Raw genomic sequence first — 22349 nt, 5'->3', positions numbered from 1 at the left:
CCCCCCCCCCCCCCCCTCCTTCTGGACCTGCCACAGAACAGGTATGTGACACTATCTATGGCACTTGCACAAGCACACATGTCATTTTTTTTACAATATAAGTCACTGCTAAATAGCAGTAATAGCTTAATAGCAACTCCTTATTTCATATAAAACATGATATACACATGTGAGTATCTCTTATGGCTATTAACCCTTTGAGGACGAGTCCCGAGTATACTCGGGCAGGTGTCTATGGGAAATGCGTGTTGTAGCAAAATCAAACCGTCCTCAACGGGTTAAAACCTTTCTTTGCTTGATTCAGTTCGCAGTATACACAGCACCTCTATTATAAATACACATGTATATCAAACTACAGATGAGTACAACTCTTAGAGCAAACTATCTCTTTCCTGTTATTCAACTCACTCTGATAAAATCAGCAAACTACCATGTATTATGCTCTTTTATGTATGCCTTTATGATCATGAAATATTTCTTAGAACTGTGCATACACTTAATGTAAAAGTGGAAATTTTCACGGTGTTGAGATTTTCGCGCATTTCGTGCAATCCGAAACTAGCGCGAAAATAAGAGCACACAAATATTTTTGCTTGCCATGTATTCCCGTAATTACTATCTTGATTCCACGGAATTAAAAACACGTGAAACTCTTCTTACCGGGCCAGGCGCGAAAAATTAGTCGCGCAAAAATATCCACTTTTACAGTAGTGCGTATTCTCAGAATTTCCACACCCAAAAAGGTATGTCATGCTCAGGCAAAACAAAAAACAAAACAGAAAACCAAAAAACAATACAGACTCATGATAAACTTACTGCATGTTGCATGTAAACCTAGCAAATATTTGCCTGTATATATATATATACGAGTGATAGTATGTGCAATTTAGCAAAATGAGAATATTCACTAAAATCGTCCATATAGACAAACTACATGTATTTTATTTTCTACACATCCACTAATGTCACAGTTTCATTCATTATCCTTTGGAAAAATAATTCTTTGTTCTGCAATACTTCTCAGATCACAACATGGCTGTTGGCAGTAACATCTACATCACCAGTTTTTGTACCAGAATTCAATTTAGCACTCCAAGTTGAGATCAATAAGCTACGTACACACCAAATATCCAGGTCAAGAGTATTGTTTTCAGGGAAATATCATGTTTTTGTTGTCAACCATTTCAACTTTGTAAATGGAATATCAGTGAGTGAGTGTTTTGTGTTTACTACATACAATGTATTGATGTCGATTACGAGCTAACAAAAGGAGCGTCCAGAGACAGTAACATTATAATAATACCAATTGAAATAGCTCCCTCTTTCAGCCGGGGACTTATTGTCAAACTAACGGGGTACGTGCTGCTACAAGGTATCTCCCCCCCCCCCCCCCAGTACGCAAGTCCTGACCAGCACTGACGTACGACAAAAAAGGAAAAATAACCGTATGTACACCGTCTTACTACCTGCCAAAAAAACATTATCAATGCATGTACATAATTGATGTGCAGGTTGTAAAAAGCAAATAAAACTGATTGTAAAATACACTTGAGGTTGATCTGACTGAACTGTGTTGGTTCAACGGCTTCAAGCAAAAATCATGCATCATACCATAGACTTGATATAACACAGACAAATAAACATCTGTAATGAAAGGTAGAAATAAAGCATATCTGCAAAGTATGACACAAAAATTGCATGTCTTGTTGCTTATGTGGTTATGTGATGGCAGCCTCTAAGCGTTATACTACATTTAGAGCAAGCTGTATTGCATAAAACATATAAAGTCATATTCAATAGAAATATGGGCTTAACTTATCTGGTTGCTGTGAATACCCCCGTGGTAAGTTTTCTTCTACACGGGTAACATCATGACCATGCAAAAAAAAATAAAGATTATAACAAATCATCACACACACACACACAAAAAAAAATCTGTACAAACTGCATATAGCCAAGGCACATATATAATAACAATACAGTCTGAATACCTATGACATTCATATAGTACACACATTAATTGGGTTGTCTTTGTGTTGAAATCTACATCAAAGCCTTGACATTGTCAAGAGCAATAGCATACGCCTTGTAACTTAACGAAATAATGTTTTCTTAAACAACGATACTACATAACAAGCTGGCCATCTGAAGTGGCACCTCAATCTAGATTGTCGAACCAGTGGATCCAACTTTGCAGCGGGCGGATTAGTCGGTATTTCAAACTAACAAAGTATGTGCTCCTACACTCCCCCTACGCCCCCCCCCCCCCCTTCTGGACCTGCCACAGAACAGGTATGTGACACTATCTATGGCACTTGCACAAGCACACATGTCATTTTTTTTACAATATAAGTCACTGCTAAATAGCAGTAATAGCTTAATAGCAACTCCTTATTTCATATAAAACATGATATACACATGTGAGTATCTCTTATGGCTATTAACCCTTTGAGGACGAGTCCCGAGTATACTCGGGCAGGTGTCTATGGGAAATGCGTGTTGTAGCAAAATCAAACCGTCCTCAACGGGTTAAAACCTTTCTTTGCTTGATTCAGTTCGCAGTATACACAGCACCTCTATTATAAATACACATGTATATCAAACTACAGATGAGTACAACTCTTAGAGCAAACTATCTCTTTCCTGTTATTCAACTCACTCTGATAAAATCAGCAAACTACCATGTATTATGCTCTTTTATGTATGCCTTTATGATCATGAAATATTTCTTAGAACTGTGCATACACTTAATGTAAAAGTGGAAATTTTCACGGTGTTGAGATTTTCGCGCATTTCGTGCAATCCGAAACTAGCGCGAAAATAAGAGCACACAAATATTTTTGCTTGCCATGTATTCCCGTAATTACTATCTTGATTCCACGGAATTAAAAACACGTGAAACTCTTCTTACCGGGCCAGGCGCGAAAAATTAGTCGCGCAAAAATATCCACTTTTACAGTAGTGCGTATTCTCAGAATTTCCACACCCAAAAAGGTATGTCATGCTCAGGCAAAACAAAAAACAAAACAAAAAACCAAAAAACAATACAGACTCATGATAAACTTACTGCATGTTGCATGTAAACCTAGCAAATATTTGCCTGTATATATATATATATATACGAGTGATAGTATGTGCAATTTAGCAAAATGAGAATATTCACTAAAATCGTCCATATAGACAAACTACATGTATTTTATTTTCTACACATCCACTAATGTCACAGTTTCATTCATTATCCTTTGGAAAAATAATTCTTTGTTCTGCAATACTTCTCAGATCACAACATGGCTGTTGGCAGTAACATCTACATCACCAGTTTTTGTACCAGAATTCAATTTAGCACTCCAAGTTGAGATCAATAAGCTACGTACACACCAAATATCCAGGTCAAGAGTATTGTTTTCAGGGAAATATCATGTTTTTGTTGTCAACCATTTCAACTTTGTAAATGGAATATCAATGAGTGAGTGTTTTGTGTTTACTACATACAATGTATTGATGTCGATTACGAGCTAACAAAAGGAGCGTCCAGAGACAGTAACATTATAATAATACCAATTGAAATAGCTCCCTCTTTCAGCCGGGGACTTATTGTCAAACTAACGGGGTACGTGCTGCTACAAGGTATCTCCCCCCCCCCCCTCCCCCCAGTACGCAAGTCCTGACCAGCACTGACGTACGACAAAAAAGGAAAAATAACCGTATGTACACCGTCTTACTACCTGCCAAAAAAACATTATCAATGCATGTACATAATTGATGTGCAGGTTGTAAAAAGCAAATAAAACTGATTGTAAAATACACTTGAGGTTGATCTGACTGAACTGTGTTGGTTCAACGGCTTCAAGCAAAAATCATGCATCATACCATAGACTTGATATAACACAGACAAATAAACATCTGTAATGAAAGGTAGAAATAAAGCATATCTGCAAAGTATGACACAAAAATTGCATGTCTTGTTGCTTATGTGGTTATGTGATGGCAGCCTCTAAGCGTTATACTACATTTAGAGCAAGCTGTATTGCATAAAACATATAAAGTCATATTCAATAGAAATATGGGCTTAACTTATCTGGTTGCTGTGAATACCCCCGTGGTAAGTTTTCTTCTACACGGGTAACATCATGACCATGCAAAAAAAAATAAAGATTATAACAAATCATCACACACACACACAAAAAAAAAAATCTGTACAAACTGCATATAGCCAAGGCACATATATAATAACAATACAGTCTGAATACCTATGACATTCATATAGTACACACATTAATTGGGTTGTCGTTGTGTTGAAATCTACATCAAAGCCTTGACATTGTCAAGAGTAATAGGAGACGCCTTGTAACTTAACGAAATAATGTTTTCTTAAACAACGATACTACATAACAAGCTGGCCATCTGAAGTGGCACCTCAATCTAGATTGTCGAACCAGTGGATCCAACTTTGCAGCGGGCGGATTAGTCGGTATTTCAAACTAACAAAGTATGTGCTCCTACACTCCCCCTACGCCCCCCCCCCCCCCCCCCCCTCCTTCTGGACCTGCCACAGAACAGGTATGTGACACTATCTATGGCACTTGCACAAGCACACATGTCATTTTTTTTACAATATAAGTCACTGCTAAATAGCAGTAATAGCCTAATAGCAACTCCTTATTTCATATAAAACATGATATACACATGTGAGTATCTCTTATGGCTATTAACCCTTTGAGGACGAGTCCCGAGTATACTCGGGCAGGTGTCTATGGGAAATGCGTGTTGTAGCAAAATCAAACCGTCCTCAACGGGTTAAAACCTTTCTTTGCTTGATTCAGTTCGCAGTATACACAGCACCTCTATTATAAATACACATGTATATCAAACTACAGATGAGTACAACTCTTAGAGCAAACTATCTCTTTCCTGTTATTCAACTCACTCTGATAAAATCAGCAAACTACCATGTATTATGCTCTTTTATGTATGCCTTTATGATCATGAAATATTTCTTAGAACTGTGCATACACTTAATGTAAAAGTGGAAATTTTCACGGTGTTGAGATTTTCGCATATTTCGTGCAATCCGAAACTAGCGCGAAAATAAGAGCACACAAATATTTTTGCTTGCCATGTATTCCCGTAATTACTATCTTGATTCCACGGAATTAAAAACACGTGAAACTCTTCTTACCGGGCCAGGCGCGAAAAATTAGTCGCGCAAAAATATCCACTTTTACAGTAGTGCGTATTCTCAGAATTTCCACACCCAAAAAGGTATGTCATGCTCAGGCAAAACAAAAAACAAAACAAAAAACCAAAAAACAATACAGACTCATGATAAACTTACTGCATGTTGCATGTAAACCTAGCAAATATTTGCCTGTATATATATATATACGAGTGATAGTATGTGCAATTTAGCAAAATGAGAATATTCACTAAAATCGTCCATATAGACAAACTACATGTATTTTATTTTCTACACATCCACTAATGTCACAGTTTCATTCATTATCCTTTAGAAAAGTAATTCTTTGTTCTGCAATACTTCTCAGATCACAACATGGCTGTTGGCAGTAACATCTACATCACCAGTTTTTGTACCAGAATTCAATTTAGCACTCCAAGTTGAGATCAATAAGCTACGTACACACCAAATATCCAGGTCAAGAGTATTGTTTTCAGGGAAATATCATGTTTTTGTTGTCAACCATTTCAACTTTGTAAATGGAATATCAATGAGTGAGTGTTTTGTGTTTACTACATACAATGTATTGATGTCGATTACGAGCTAACAAAAGGTTCCCTGCTTTTTAAGACGCTGTCTAGGGAAGACAGCGTGTATCTTGCTATGGAAGGGGTGGTATTCTTCATGGCAGCCTTCAGTGCTCCCTGTCTAGTAGCGGCTTCATGTCTAAGGTGATGGCGTGGAATGACTATTAGCACAGGGAGCTGGTGGGTAGGGATTGATTTCAGGCAGCCTGTGATGGTGAAGAGAGCAGAGTTGAGTTGGGCGTCCACCTTCTTAGTATGGCACCTACATGTATGCCCTCAGGCAGAGACACAGTATTCAAGTGAAGCGTAGACAAGGGCGAGAGCGGTGGAGCGGAGAGTGGTAAAATCGCCTCCCCAGTTAGGCCAAATTGTCTGCTTAGAAGGCACACTCTAGCAGATGCTTTCCCAGCTACATTTAGGGCATGGTGACGGAAAGTGAGTGAGAGTGTCTTGCATGCCATGCAGTTTGATGTAGGGTTGACAGACATCTACACAGTAGAGATAGATGTGATCCACAGATGGTCCGATCATTTGGGCCTTCAATAGTAGACTCCTAGTCTCGGTATCACATCAAGAGAATACTCCAAAGCTGGCATGTTCTCTCTATTGAGCAAGACCTGGCGAAAAAGACATGAAAGACTTACTGTTACCGATGCAAGAATTTCCTGTTTCAATATCATTGAAATATTAGTATAAATATGATATCTGCTGTGTGCCGGGAGAAAAATTAACTGTGATAACTGTTAATGATATGGACTTTTAACATCAAAAGGCTTTTTTGTGTATATTTCAGACATATTGGCCCGAATTCACGAAGATGGTGCAATTGAAATCATGCTTTAAACTTATGGAGAATTTGTATGGAGCGCCACGTGTCACATGGTCTACCGTAAAAAGAGGAATGTTCACGTGCACCTTACTTTCACGAATATTATTTTTTTTTATATGAGCTAAACGCCACTGGCAATTAGCGCAAAATTTCATGCCACAAAAAATGCTATCAGCCCAAATTTGTGAAAATATTGTGCTGCGAATATGTCATGTTTTACAGTATTTTGTTACAAATTAGGCTATATGACACTTGATGCTCAATATAAATTGTCTATGGTTTAAAGCATGGTTTCAGCCAAGTTCGGTGAAAATTAGTCGTAGTATTTTCAAGAAGATGAAAATGTAAAAAGTTTATGCATGATGTCGACGGACAATGCACGACAATTGTCAGATGAAGTGTGATCACAATAGCTTACTTGAGCCTTTGGCTCGAGTGTGATGAAAAGGAGAGAATAATAAACTTACCTCTGCAACACTTGGATAAAAGGATGGAGATGTCAGGCACAAACACAGGCCACCTCAACCTTCAACAGGCAAAAGAAAAGCCATTGAATATTGATTATATGGATATAATCCAAGACTGATGTGTTACTTTGCTTGCTCAATGTCTGCCAAACGCTAATAAATAATAGCAATCAACAATATGAACTGTTGACGAAACAGGGGTTTGAGCACTAGTTAACATGATTTGGGTGAAAGGATTCAAAACTTGTGGTATATACCACATACATGACCAAGTCGAATCTTGTGATAAAAACATGATTAGTCATAGACGTCACTCTGTGTTTTATCATGAAGTATTAATTGATATGAATTACAACACATGAATGTAAATTAGAATCTTGCATACATATACAACTCTTACTTTGTTCAGGGTCATTTAAACAATTTTATTACCTGCTTTCCCTTGATTTTCTTTTTCTCATCAGAGGCAGACCAGAAATTCCATAAAGGGGCACGAGCCTTGTGCCCCCCTGCCTGGCTTTGCTACTGCTCTTGACACTTATCACACAATCAAAAATACTTTTCCTTAGCATTCAACTTTCTGCATTAATACACAGTACATTTCCTCAAATTATCAGTTTGCAAAATCTAGTTCCCATAGTAAACACAATAATCTTCTAGGCTATGTTTTATTGCTGTTCTATGCCTGTGTCATGTCTGTGCTTTGCTTTACTTCAATTCTATATCTGCTCTATTTCATTTTGATTCTGTTCTACATTGTATTGATTATATGCCTCAATGATGACATTTCTGAGCTTTAATGAACTGTCATTAGCAACTGCTTTGAAACAAAATTGGTAAATCTCACCTGCTATCTACACCAATTGCCACTTAATGTCTTATTAATAGCACTATTGCCAAAATACACTTACAGCCAGGATTAGTCTCTCATTAAGTAATTTCTGAATGATATAGTACTCATCTTTTCGTTTCACATTGTCATGGATGACAATATTTCTTTCAGCAAACAGAGATCAGTACTTTTGTCATGTTTTTGTCTACTCTGATGTCTTGATACTACAGTCGTCTTGTCACTTTTTGTCTTGCTCTATGAGTTCTTTCTGTAGTAATCTTAGTTTTGTTGAAGATTTGTTTCACATTCACAAGCATGATCTTTTCACTGGATCCCTCCATGGTTTGCAAGTTTTGCTCACTGCATACTTTTTTTTCTTTTAACTTCAATCACTTCAGTATTAAATATAATGTATCACTACTACCGAGTCTTTTTTTCTTATTGTTGTATACTCTCTCCTACATTTGTAATGATATATTCTGTTTACCTAATTCTGCATTACAAAAGGAAATATGACAAAAGAAAGTAAATCTTTATTGATTTGAAAATATACCACATTACTTTGCATAAACTCACGATACCACTCATCAAAACTGTATTCTAATAGCTTCATGGTAACTGTAGTAAAGGGGAATAACTTCAGCATGAAGTGTATCGATACCTGTGCTATATACATGATCAATCAATGTATCACCTTCTGTTGTAGCATCAAGTACATGTTGTTGATATCCATAAGAACACATCAATTTATGCACACATGAATCACTTGAATTTTGTCTGAGATTTTCATTAAAGTCACCAATAACTATGCATTTTGTACTTCTTTGCTGCAATTCTATAAGTAACCTCTTTAGCTTCTTACAAAATTGTTTCTTGTCATATCTAGGAGGTCTATATATCACTGAAATGAGACATGAAGAACAAGTTACTGCAAATGTAATATATTCTAGATTATTGACATGTAAATCCAGCCTACTAATAGATTTGACTTTACTATACACTGCAACTCCACCATGTGCTTGTTTTTTCAGTGCAGAAAATAAGGGACTTTCATCAGAATAAGACTTTGACCGAGGCTGATTGTACATTTTAAACTGATCTAAATTCACATCAAAAATGTCATCATCAAGCCAAGTTTCAGTTAAACAAATAATATCAGAATTTTTTAACAAGAAATTTGATTGGATATCTTTGAAATGTGCTTTAAGACCTTGAATATTATGTAACATTATACTCATAGTTGCAATGGAGACATCATTGCCAATGTTTGTGTCATCAATAAATGTTGGCATGTTCTCTAAACTTTCTTGAACCGCTGGATTGCAATACATAACTTTTGGATCAAAATCTTCAATCGTTAGTCCACCTAATGATCTAACACGGCTCAGAGCTACATATGCTTGCCCGGGCAAAAATATATTTTTCAGAGAAACAACAGCTTTTTCCACTGTCATGCCTTGTACTTTATGTATTGTGCATGCATATGCTAATTTCAAGGGAAATTGTTTCCTAGTATATTTTTTTCCGATTGATTCTTGTTGCATTTCTATTGACTGAATTCCTACCCTTTCATTGTCAAATTTTACCACCACATTTGTTGGTCTTCCGTTTTCATTTACTCTTACTATGTCAGTTACAGTGCCGATGCAGCCATTTGATAAGCCTTTGGTCACGTTCACATTTTTGATAAGCATCACTCTAGAATTTTCAGCAATCCAAAGATACGCTGGCAGGGAGGCTTTAGTACATCTACGTGGCTTGTCACATCTTTTGTTTTTACCCTCGTTATCAAGTTCAGAATCTTCTGCATCAATACATATGATATTTGTGCATTTCTTGTGAAGCATTATTTTATTCCAGTCATTTACTTGTTTGTTTGAAGAATATATATGCAATCCATCCTCACATTGTTCTCCAGTTTGGCATGATTGAAGAACTGCTATATCATCACTAGATAATTCATCTTTCTTTCCTTTTATCCTTAATTTGTTCAAAAGAACAGCAAACTTTGCATCATCCTTTTGTCTCATTATTTCATCCAAGTTAATTATAGAGAAGTTGTCTGTCCATAAAGAACTTTGCAGTGTATCTTTATACAAAGGAGTACCTCTTACTGGGGGTAACTGATAGAAATCTCCAACTGCAATAACTGAAACCTTTCCAAATGGAGTATTATCACGTGTCTGCTTTATTTGCCTTAGACGTCCATGTATATACCACAACAGCTTCTGATCAACCATGGATATTTCATCAATTATTAGTATCTGTAGTTGACCCAGCTGATTACGTAAATGACTTATCTTTTCTTCTCCAAGAGGTTGGTAAGGTAGTGTAGCAGAAATGGGTATGGAGAGAGCATTATGAATAGTACTACCACCAATGTTGTAAGCTGCAATTCCAGTTGGAGCTACTTTCATAATTGAAATATCATCTGGATTATGCATCATTCTGCTAAGAATTCTTGTCCCTTCATTACATATGCATTTCACTAGATGACTTTTTCCTGTTCCAGCACCACCTGTCACAAATATCTGAAATGTTGTTGGTTCTTTTCCGTTAACTCTGTCAAGACACCATTGACGTATTTTGTAGAATACCTTTTGCTGCTTGCTATTTAAAGTTCTTAGTAAGACATTACTGTCTTCTCTCGAAATGCTACATGATCGAAATTCTATGCCATATGAGTCTTTCTCCTGAGATTTGGACTCAAGATCTGGGATTCTAAATTCATTGTCAGCATCTTCAACTTCTTCATGGATTTTAGCTGTTTCATGTCTTTCAATTTCTGTTTCTGGGCAGAGTAATCCCCATGCATCTTCTTGTGGACCAAATTTCTCTAGATATTCTTGAGCTTGATCAATTATATCAGCATTTTTTTCAAACTTTCTGAGATTTTCATTGACAATACTTTTGACACTTTCCAGGTTCTTATTATACATTTGTACAGATCCAGTTTGGTAAAATTCCTGATATGTCAAAAATTGATTAGGTTTTAACTGTTTATCAATGCGGAATGGCAAATATAGTTGCAGTATACTCTGATAATATTTTTCTGGGGTTACTGTCGGTGAAAAACGAGGATATCTTAATACAGCATCATTGGTTCTTGATCGTTTTTGAACATAGCCCAGCTGATCTCTCAGTTTGAACACTTTCTGTTTCGGTTTCTTACCCTTTATATCAGATTCACTGAGTAGTCTATACTTTGAACAAAATGTGGCTAAACACATATTTTCAAATTCAAAATTATCAGGTCGAGCTTTATATTTATCAATTCTGTTTGGCATCCATGGACACCTATCATCATCGTCTCGTCTGCTTTGAATAACACTCAATGGTAAACTCATTCTCACAGGGTTTGGTCCAACAGGTATAAACTCTACTTTTCTTGAGCACTCTTTCAGTCTCAGGCTACAAACACGATACACACTTTCTTGCGCTGAAACTTCACGGTTTTGCATATATACATGTCCTATTTCTTTCATACTTTTCCGAGCATCTTCATTGCCCTCTTTCATTTCACTTTCTGCATTTTTCAAGAGCAAACCCATCTCTCTTTCTGCTTTTGACATGTATGACACGACATAAACAATGCAGGCATACTCATTTGTTATATACTGCAAATCCATATTGGCATTCCAAGCTCTGAGTAAGAATGGATTGTATTGATTCACCCATATATCTTTTGGATCTCTTCTCATGACTATATCTTCTTTTGTAGCTACAGATTTATAGGCATCTTCAAAATCCTTTTGACACATCCCAAGAACTTCAAAGAGCTGTCTAACATTATCATATGTCCGTTCCATACATGATGAATTCTTTACTGTAGACAGAATATCTTGAGCTTCATCTGTAACTTCCGGATTATCATCAGGCTTCACAACAAATGTTTTCTCAGAAGGTGGTCTTGGAAAATTAAATCTACAGGTAGTTCCCTTTTTCTTGCATGATTTTGAATGTTTCTTTGAATGAAGTTGAACATTCTTCACTATTTCATATAGTTCTTCATCTTCATCCTCACATGGAATGTTGCATGAAATGTACTTATCAACAAAATCTGTGACATTTTCATCTTTGTCAATACCCAAGTTAGGTGCGTTTTCAACCCAGAATAAACAGTGTGTGTGTGGAGATCCTCTCTGTTGAAATTCAATTCTGTAGAAGTAGTCAATTATTTTGCCAATAGGTTCTGCCGGAGAAAGAATCACTTTGTTCAAAAATGCATGAAAGCGTTTGTCAAACATACGAGCTACTGTCACTGGATTTGACTTTAATAAATTACACTTATCTGTCCAATCTAGATCATTTGCTTTTCTTCTATCACCTTGTTGATTAAGCAGTGTATTAATAACTTCAGGCCATCTCATCTCAGCTGATGAAAATGATGCAAACCATGTCGGCTTTCCAAGTTGTCTAACCATTGCTAATACATCTTTCTGCGTAGATTGCCAGTATGGAGGTGTTCCCCGTATTTGTTTCAGAAATTTGTATCCTTTATTCGAATCCAGTATCTCATGAAGTTTTCTTATATCTTTCAGATCTGAACATTGCACTGATATGGGATTATCTATTTCCTCTGAGCTTTTTCTGAGAGCTATAGAAACATTAGAAAGTATTTGTTGCAGTTCATATATACACTGAGCATAAAATATATATTCTGTATTTCTTGCAAATCTGTTGTCTACATGCATCAGGCGATTATGTAAATAACGACCAAGTGTTACTTCAGTGTACCTGGTATCATGAAATGTTGGCTGGCCAGTTGGAAACAGAGCAGGAAAACATTTTGCCTCATTACTCTTATCCATCAACAGCGATACAGGACTATTCTTTTCACAAGGTGCACAGCATATAATATCATCAAAAAACTGATCAAGCACTTCTTGCCTCATATCAACCTTCTGCAAACATGTGTTCAACTGAATGCCTTGTAATCGTCCATCTTGATCATCCTCTATATCATCGTCATCATCGTCATCATCATTAGTTTCATTTGAATCCAATGGTTTAACACAAGCTGCTTGACTATTTTTCTCTGATAAATCAGAGCTCCATTCATTATCTATAGCAATATCAGAATACCACTTATTATTTTTCTTCAAATATTTCAATGCAGCTAGCACATTCTTTTTCTTGACAAATTGATATTCATAATATCCTTTATATGACAGTTTCCTCTTCAATTTTACACGAATAAATTGATCATCAGTCTCTGGTCGAGGTAATATCTTTACAGTTTCATCAGTGCGTGAAGGTACACAAACTGTTGGGCCATGTACTCCATATTGTCCTCCTTTAGGCAGGTTCAAAATTTTCATAAATGGAATGTTTAGTGCAATCAAATGCGTTTCCAACTGATTCAGATTTCCAAGTTCTGCAGGAATAGCATGTAATTCTAAATTATTTCTGCTAGCTTCAGCAGGCATATTACCAGCTAATAATTTCCTGTGGCAAGTGTAACAAATCCATAAGGAATTTCTTGGTGACTTTACTATTTGACAGTCAATATCACAGTCATCACTGCAAGTATGCAAGTACTCCTCTTTTAAGCATTTTGTATCATTATATTTTGCTTTTGTGCACTTCAATACTTGATTTTTGAATAATAATTTCAAACATACACAACATACATATTCAGGGCCATGAGAAACAATTTCCCTAAATTTTTTCAAAACATGATCACAATTTCTCATATTAATTTTCTCCTGCTTTTTTCGTTTCACGTTTCTCATTGCAACTTGCTGTCTGTACACAGAATTTGTCTTGTACTTAATGTTAGCAACTTTTCTCATAATTTTCTTATATCTTTCCCTGAATATAATATTGTTTTGATAATTAGCTTTCTTAATTTCCTTTAGCCTCTCTCTGAATGAAGCATTGCTCTGATATCTACCTTTCCTCAGTTTCTTACGCCTTTCTCTGAATGAAGCATCGTTTTGATATCTAGCTCTCCTCAGTTTCTTAAGCCTCTCTCTGAATAAAGCATTGCTGTGATATCTAGCTTTCCTCAGTTTCTTAAGCCTCTCTCTGAATAAAGCATTGCTGTGATATCTAGCTTTCCTCAGTTTCTTAAGCCTCTCTCTGAATAAAGCATTGCTGTGATATCTAGCTTTCCTCAGTTTCTTAAGCCTCTCTCTGAATGAGGCATTGCTGTGATATTTAACTTTCCTCAGTTTCTTGAGCCTTTCTCTGAATGAAGCATTGCTGTGATATCTAGCTTTCCTCAGTTTCTTAAGCCTCTCTCTATATAGAATATTGCTTCCATAGTTAACTTTTCTCATTTTCTTCAGCCTTTCCCTGAATGTAGCATTGTTTTGATATCTAGCTTTCATCTTTGTGCTCATCGCTTTCTTCACATTTTCTCTGTAAGTGGGATCCAAGGAGTACTTGTCTTTTTGTCTCATCTTAATTTTGTTTTTCTTTTCTACCCTGTAAGGTACATCTGTTTGATATTTTACTTTCTCTGCAGCTGCTTTTTTAACTTTGCGCAATGGAAAAGACTGATCATTTGAAAAAAATTCTATTTCTAACTGCTTTCCTTCATTTTTTCTCTTCTCTCTTTGTGCTCTCATTTGATCTCTATTTTTTTTTCTGGCAATATTAGTATTATGTTTTTTTCTTCGTTTTTTCCTTTTTGTAGTTTGCATAGTACTATTAACTTCTTCAGATTCTTTAGGGTGCCTACTCAATTTAACTGCACGTTCTACGTCATCCTCTAATTCTTCATTGTTCAATACATTGACATCACAATCAACAACTTGTTTTGTAACTTTCCTCTCTATTGTGAGTTTTCTCTTTCTTGTCACAGATGTTTTCATATCAGAAATATTTTGTGATCTTGACAGCTTTTGACATGAACTTGATTTTTGAATCCTTGGACAGACAGATTCTACAACATCGTAATGATTGCCATTTGTGTGTTGCAAGTAAATACCTCTTTGTGATGTAACAATTCCAAATTGAAGTTTGCTCGCACCAAATAATTTCCATTTTGAACCATTATCTTCATATATATAAATATCAGTATCTAGTAAATTTGATAAGGCCATTATTTCCAATTCTGTAGCCCATGTGCCATTGTCAAATACTCTTTCCCTTGCAATGTATTTTACAATATCTGTGTATCCTGATCTTAAAAGGCTTACATAATCTCCCTTGTTTTGTAAAATATGCTTAACTATTGCTTTTCGAACATCACGGTGCGAATCTTCCTTGCCACATATGACATATGATATAGCTCTGTAAAAGCAATTTCCATCACCTGTAATTCTATAGATAGTCAATGGTTGTGACAGAATAGTAATATCACCGTTTTCTACCACATCTTTTTGCATATCATTACTGCTACAATTGTCATTAACCTTTATTCCTAATTTGCAACAAAGCTTTTCTCCATCAGATCTATTCACAGGACTGTACATGAGATTATTCTTTTTTATTTTTCCCACTTGTTTCACCTCAAATACATCCATGTCGGCATTTACTATCTCTTCACATGTGTTTTGTAATGGAATTTGTGTCTCTTGCCGGTTTGATACCATTATTTCTTTTGATGTCATTTTCCTCATTTTAACACTGCATTTCTTTAATGTTAGGGTTTTAGTAATCTTAGATGATAAATCATGACTTTCCTTCTTGTTTCCTACACTTGTATCTGAAGTCACATGAAATACAGGTAATTTCTCATCCAAAGTACTAGACAGAACAGTAGCTACACTTTCCACTGCATCAAAATGATTGCCTCCAGTGAACAGAATATATATGCCTCTCTCAGTTGTTACTTTGTTGTAGTATCCAGGTTTCCTTGCAGACAGTATTTGCCATTTTTCTGTTCGATCATCATACACATATATATCATGATCTAGCATATGTGCCATTGAACTAATATCAGTATGACCAGCCCATGTTCCTAAATCCATCAATTTCTCTTGAAGTACAAAGTCCCTGACACTCTGATATTTCACTGTGTCTATTACACTTTCAAATAAATCACCCGTTTCCAGTAAATGTGCGACATTCGATTTCCTGAGCATGAAATGGTTTCTTTCGCTGCCAGTAACTACATGAGCAATACTTCTGTAAAAGCAGTTGCCATCACCCATAACTCTCTTGATATTTACAGGTTTCCCAATATACAAACCTTCATTTCTATCCTCCATTGATTCATTGGCAGTACCACTGTAACTGACATTCAAATTATTGCACAAACACTGCTTGTCTACGTATGTAATCGGCACAAATTTGAAATTTCGATCTCTTCTCTCTGTTGTCTTCTCAACTGAAACAAATTCAACTTCATTCTCATTTCCATAGTCATCACTGTTTACATTTACTCTGTTTTCCTCTGTTTCATTTTGAGCCTTACAGCTATCACTGTTAATTCCTTTAACATGATCACAATGTTTTGAAATGTTGCTATTTTGATCATTTGTACTCCTAAATGCAGTATTTACTGAGTTTGATTTCTTGGAGCCACTAGTTATCAGTGCATTTTTCTTAGAATTGGATTCTAATGCCAGACCGGTTAGTTCAAACTGAGTAGTACGTAAATCACATGCCATTGATTTTGCCAAATTCAAACAGTGTACCTGTATACCTTCCCATGATGAAATGCTAAGCAAGACACTGCATCCATCTTGTACCAAGTATCCATCATGACTTCTGGAATGAGAATCAAATACATAATAACCGTTGTCATGTCTAATGATTGCAAATGTACTCTCAGCAAAATTCATAAGACATGCATCATATCTGCACAGTTCTTGTTCTAATGCTTGGCTCAATGACAAAGCACCAAAACTGGACAAATTGTTTTGATTTCCATCCAACACACCATATTTTGATTCAGCATAGGTTATTTGAAAGTTTTCATCCTGAATATGAAGTTCCTTGGGTAATTCATCTATCAATACAAGCTCTTCATTCAGTGGTGAATCCTTCTTTATGTAATAATACAACTCATTGCCAAGTGTCAGAATCTGATCAAGATCACGAGGTCTCATTTCGATTCCATTCTTTGTTTGGATGTAGAGAACTGCCACAAGGGAATTACATGCACATTGTTTGCCAGCAGTATAACCAAATCGTTGATCACCTTGATTAAAACTTCCCTGTGCAATTGTTTTGGTCATAGGATATGATTCCCTTCTACCACAACCAGAACATGAAAGAGAAACAGGCTTACAGACATGTTCTTCAGTCTCTAGATCACTTGCAGCTGGTTCATCATCTAATACATGTACTGTCAATTCCTGTACATCATATGAATTATGGTGGTCAGCACTTTCAGCAGAATCAACATTCATTACTATGCAGTCAGATGGATTAGTAGTTTTACCACGTTCAGGCACGAATATTGATTCACTACAAACTTGAGCGCACGTGTTATGTGTAGCTGAAACAGGTCTGTGACATGGAGAGTGAACACTTACATCTGTACTCGAATTCACAGAAAAGAATTTCTTCACTAGTACTTTTCTGTCACTTTCAACATCTTTTGTTTCACTGTAACATGGGTTCAGTTCATGCACATTGTGGATTCTGTCACATTTCACTTTGGGTATATCATTTGAGCCTGTTATGTCTCTACTTGTGGATTCACTGTCCATGTGGTCAAATGCATTCATACACAACTTTTCATTCTTTGCTACATGTTCACTTTCAGGAATGTCAGGTTTGTCCTTTCCACTATCACGCACCTGTGAGTCAGCATTTTGTACCGGTAGCACACTTTGTCTGTTGATCTTCGTGAAACGACCTTTCTTTCTTGCTTGCCGTGCAATTCCACCTCCATAGAGCCTGTTCACATTCCAAACTTCTTTTTCAATGTCTGTGGAAGAGACAGAGACACATGTAGTCTGATCACCATGCGATACGCAACATTCATTAGTCATATTCGCAGTGCTTTTAGCCACATCAGCCCAACTTCTCTGTGCTTTTGCATAGATTTGCTCAGTGTATTTTGCCATAACATGAGGTGACTGAACACACTTTGAATATACATTCAATACAGATTCAGTATATACCTGCAGACTATCATTTCGTTCTGTGTCCAAGTTTGAAATCACATTTTGCTTCACGAGTTTACCAGGTTCTTTTTCCTTTGTTTCTACTTTTGATTTCCTGCCCTTGCTGGTCTTGGCTCTTTTCTGTTTCTCAAGATAGTAAGCTTTCATTGCTCTGCCAATGTATGTCACACCAGGTTCAAGAATCACACCATTTACTGACCTCACTGAGCTCTTGCTATTGGTCTTGGTCTTGGGATTGTCAGTCATTGTTTGGGATGTCGTCACTTTTGCCTTCTCAATCACTTTTGCCTTCCTTGATTTCACAGTTGTCCAACCATCATCAACTGCAGTTTCTAATGGCTGAAATTCACTCTTGGTCAGATTTGTCACGAATGTCGAATCTGATTCAACTCTTTCACAAACTGCTCTTTTCTTAACAGACAAATTTGACATTTCTGGAATTCCAACTTTGTTCTTTCTTTTCACATACCTCTTTTTCAGTCTCTTGGTTGGTTTCTTTTTCTGATTGCTCTTGCACGATGAATGTGAAACATCAACACCAAAATCTTCAACACCAAGGTCTTCAAGAAGCTCATATCTATTGAAATGACAGGGAATGCCAATTCTGTCAAAGATGCGATGGGCAACATTATTGCTTCCACATGCAGAACATATCCAAATCAACCTTACAACACACAGTCTAGCATCAGAAATGGTTCCTGTACACATCACATGAAACTGCTTGCCACAACCCTCACATAGTACTTTGCTTTCATCTTCATTGATCACATTGCAACATGCATCACATTCACTGACCTCTACATTTCTCATCAAGTCACAACTATGGAGGATATCTAGGATATCACCAATAACAGTCTTGAATTCACTTACTTCCATTGTCAAACTACAGGGTTCGAATCTTTAAAAGTAGGTACCTATTACCAAATAAATGTATATCAATCAACTATTCAATCAATACAGATATATTCCTTGAATTGATCACTATACTTATATGAATCACGTCTACTCCACTAGTATTACGATTGATAGCAAAACTGTCAATTTGTACTGCCTTGAAAGTTCTACTAATATATAACTGTGTACTGTATTTCACTGTACAATTAAATGTACAAATAAATGTACTTCCAATAAGGCTGTGACACTGATCCTTATAATGTTTCTACCAACAGGTGGCGCTTTTTGTCTACAAAGAAAAAATATCTGTGCAATGTGTGTGTTGTTTAATTTCAGCAAACTATGCCTTTATCTTGAGATTATGCTTTTTGCAATAAAGGTTTGTATTTTACCAATTATACTTTTACCTTTATTGCACAATAAATGTGTTTCTCTTAAGATAAGGCTTTTTGCAACAAAGACTTCTATTTCACCAATTATTCTCTGTCCTCACTGACAATTATTTAAACCCTGTAAATACAACTGTAATGTTTCTGTCTTGAGATGGCTCCCTTTGCAATAAAAGTATGTCTTTCACCAATTGTGCTTTTGCATTCACAGCCCAACAAATTCAAAAATCCCCTGAAGGTGCAATATTATTGTCCCTCCCTTCGGCGTTAACTACATAAGTATGATGCTTTTGTCTGTAGATGGCACTCTTCAAATATTTTTTACAGAATTAACAATTAACTAAAATATATGACTCACTTTCACGCTTTTTAAATTATTATATTTTTACTTAAAAATTTGAGTATACCTCTCGTCTCACCTCACACAGCTGCTACTCACACATTTGACAATTCCTCCAAAATTTAAAGTCCTAGCTATTACTCTTGTCAACTGTAGTTGAATTATTTGCTGCAACTCTCAATGCGGAATATTTCAAATATTAGATAACCTTTGAAGGTGCAATATTTTTGACTACCCCTTAACATTTACCAGAAAACTATAATACTGTTGTTTCAAGATGGCGCTCTCCAAGTATTGACTATATACAATGTAATTCTTTCCAGTTCTTTCAAGGACTTTCTTCCAAGTTATCTCAAGTTTCTGACTCTCTGATTCTGATTTTGACTCTTTCAAGTTCTTTCAAAAATTGTCAAGTTCTTTTAACTTTTTTCAATGTCTTTCAAATCTTTTCAAAGCCTTTCAAGTTTTTTTCAATGTCTTTCAACCTATCTGCCACAGCTCTGCTTAACTTACCAACTACCTTCAAAGTGCTAGGACTATTGACATGAGCTGCCAACACACTTTTCGATTGTGAATATCTTTGATTCTGATTCTGACTCTCCCTGACTCTGATTCTAATTATCTTTGATTCTGATTCTCTTTGATTCTGATTGTGACTCTCCTTGATTCTGACTCTCTTTGATTCTGAATCTGTCTTTCTTTGATCCTGATTCCGATTCTCTTTGACTCTGATTCTCACTCTCTATGATTCTGATTCTGACTCTTTCAAGTTCTTTCAACTTTTGTCAAAGTCTTTTCAATATCTTTCAAGTTTATTCAATCTCATTCAAGTTTTTTCAATGTCTTCCAACCTATCTGTCACAGCTCTGCTTGACTCACCAACTAGCTTCAAAGTGCTAGGAATAACTGACCTGAACTGCCAACAAATAGACTATTTGTTTCTGATTTTCTTTGATTATGATTCTGACTCTCTTTGATTCTGATTCTGATTCACTTTGATTCTGATTCTGATTCTCTTTGATTCTGATTCTGAGTCTCTTTGATTCTCATTGACAATCTTTGATTGACACTCTTTGATTGACACTCTTTGATTGACACTCTTTGATTCTGATTCTGACTCTCTTGCTGTTTACCACAACTCTTCTTGACTCACCAACTAGCTACAAAGTGCTAGAGGCTTATTGTCATGAGATGCCAATAAACAGACTTTAGGATGACAATATAAATGAGATTCTCGATGGAAAATCAAATGAAAGCAATTCTCAAAGACTCAAGATCTTGAGTATTGAGGGTGAAGGTGAAATGGTATGAGATGGTATGTAAAATGAAGATGATTGAACAGATGACATGTACTGAAAACGACAAACACATGTACAAACACACCTTTCACAAACAGAAACAGAAATCTCCTTCCAGAGCAACCAGTACCTGTCAAAATAAACACAAAAGAAAATGGTAACCGCAAACAAAATTTTACAAAATGATCAAGAAAAAACCCCCAGAGAAATTGGAAGTTTGTAATGCATATGTTTCCCTTCAAGATCATTAATCACATATCATTCTAAACTTGCTTGTTAAAGGAATTAGCCCACATTTGTAAACCTGCAGCAATTGGTCTCATAGTTAGCATGGAGTTTGGGTATGATTGCAGTAACACCTGTGCACAATTTCGTTCCAATTAGTCCAATACTTTCATAAAAATAAATGAAAATGCACCGTAATCCGTATGCATACGTATAACGCTCGCTAGCTCCGGTCCACGTATGTGTTACATGTACAATGTACGTAGCTATAGCCCGCGCTCGTAATTCGATTTTGGGTCTGGTTGACCCATTTCATAAAATTGATTTTAAAACGATGATTTTCTCTCTTTTATCGAATGGTATAGACAAAGAGCAGCAGGTGAGGTATGATACTGTTATAACTTGTACTTGAAGTCATATTGGACCTGTTTTATGCAGTTTTGATTTTCGTGGGTTTGCAAATGTGGGCTAGTACCTTTAAAGGGGATGCAAGTAACTGATCAATGGAAATCAACAGAATTGCTCGGGATGATTGTTCCAATTCATGTGGGATTCATTTAACATTATATTACTGTGTGAAAACTGTTTACTTCAAAATAATCTCATATTCAAGTAATGTCCAGTTTAATGTTTATACCATAACATGCCCATACAGTGACGGGGCATTAAACTGTACATTACTTTAATATGACACTGTTCTGAAGCAAAACATTTTTACTCAACAATAGACCATACTCATAAATGAACCCCACAAGAATTGAAACAATCATCCCCAAGCAATCCCACCGATTCCTATTAATCCCACACTAGCCATCCTCTTTAACTAATAAATGCAGCAATCTCTAACCTTCAAATTTGACCATGCACCAGTATAACTTACAATTTTATCTTCCTATTTATACCTGTTTCCAACCAAGTAACACTTCCAATAACCATTTAAATAAGCTCTGCAGATATTTCTAAATCCAGCAAATTGTGTAACAACCTAACAATAAATGTATATACCATTACCAAAAACCAACAATAGGCAATTACTCCCTTTGGGAAGATACAATGTTGCAAAATGCCACTTAACACTAAGACCAATCACACACTCGGCACACATATTCCTTTACTGCTAAACAAGAGATCGTATAGTCTCAAGTCACGATACATTACCATTACATTGTATTTCAAACCAACCATAGGACCCTAATGCATCTTGCAACTACAGTGTAACCTGATAACTGGTAAAATAAAGCACAACTGATAAATGCACGAAAGTATGCACACCATTAAAAT

The 22349-nt window shown here is 36.1% G+C and overlaps 1 protein-coding gene across 1 annotated transcript; it reads right to left on the bottom strand.

The window, feature by feature from the left end:
• Nucleotides 1-5966: 5966 nt before the first annotated feature.
• On the bottom strand, nt 5967-20969 carry LOC140245454 (uncharacterized). Its single transcript, XM_072325031.1, has 5 exons — nt 20929-20969; nt 17593-18924; nt 16483-16555; nt 7060-7118; nt 5967-6380 (listed from the first exon to the last, which is right to left on the bottom strand). Exons 2-3 carry the CDS (start codon nt 18796-18798, stop codon nt 16547-16549), a joined length of 1215 nt encoding a protein of 404 aa, XP_072181132.1. The 5' UTR covers nt 18799-18924; nt 20929-20969; the 3' UTR covers nt 5967-6380; nt 7060-7118; nt 16483-16546.
• Between the last annotated feature and the right edge of the window lie 1380 nt (nt 20970-22349).

The sequence above is a fragment of the Diadema setosum genome, chromosome 22, assembly GCF_964275005.1.
Source record: "Diadema setosum chromosome 22, eeDiaSeto1, whole genome shotgun sequence".
Taxonomy (NCBI): Eukaryota; Metazoa; Echinodermata; class Echinoidea; order Diadematoida; family Diadematidae; genus Diadema; species Diadema setosum.
This window is presented reverse-complemented; position numbering and strand designations above follow the sequence as displayed.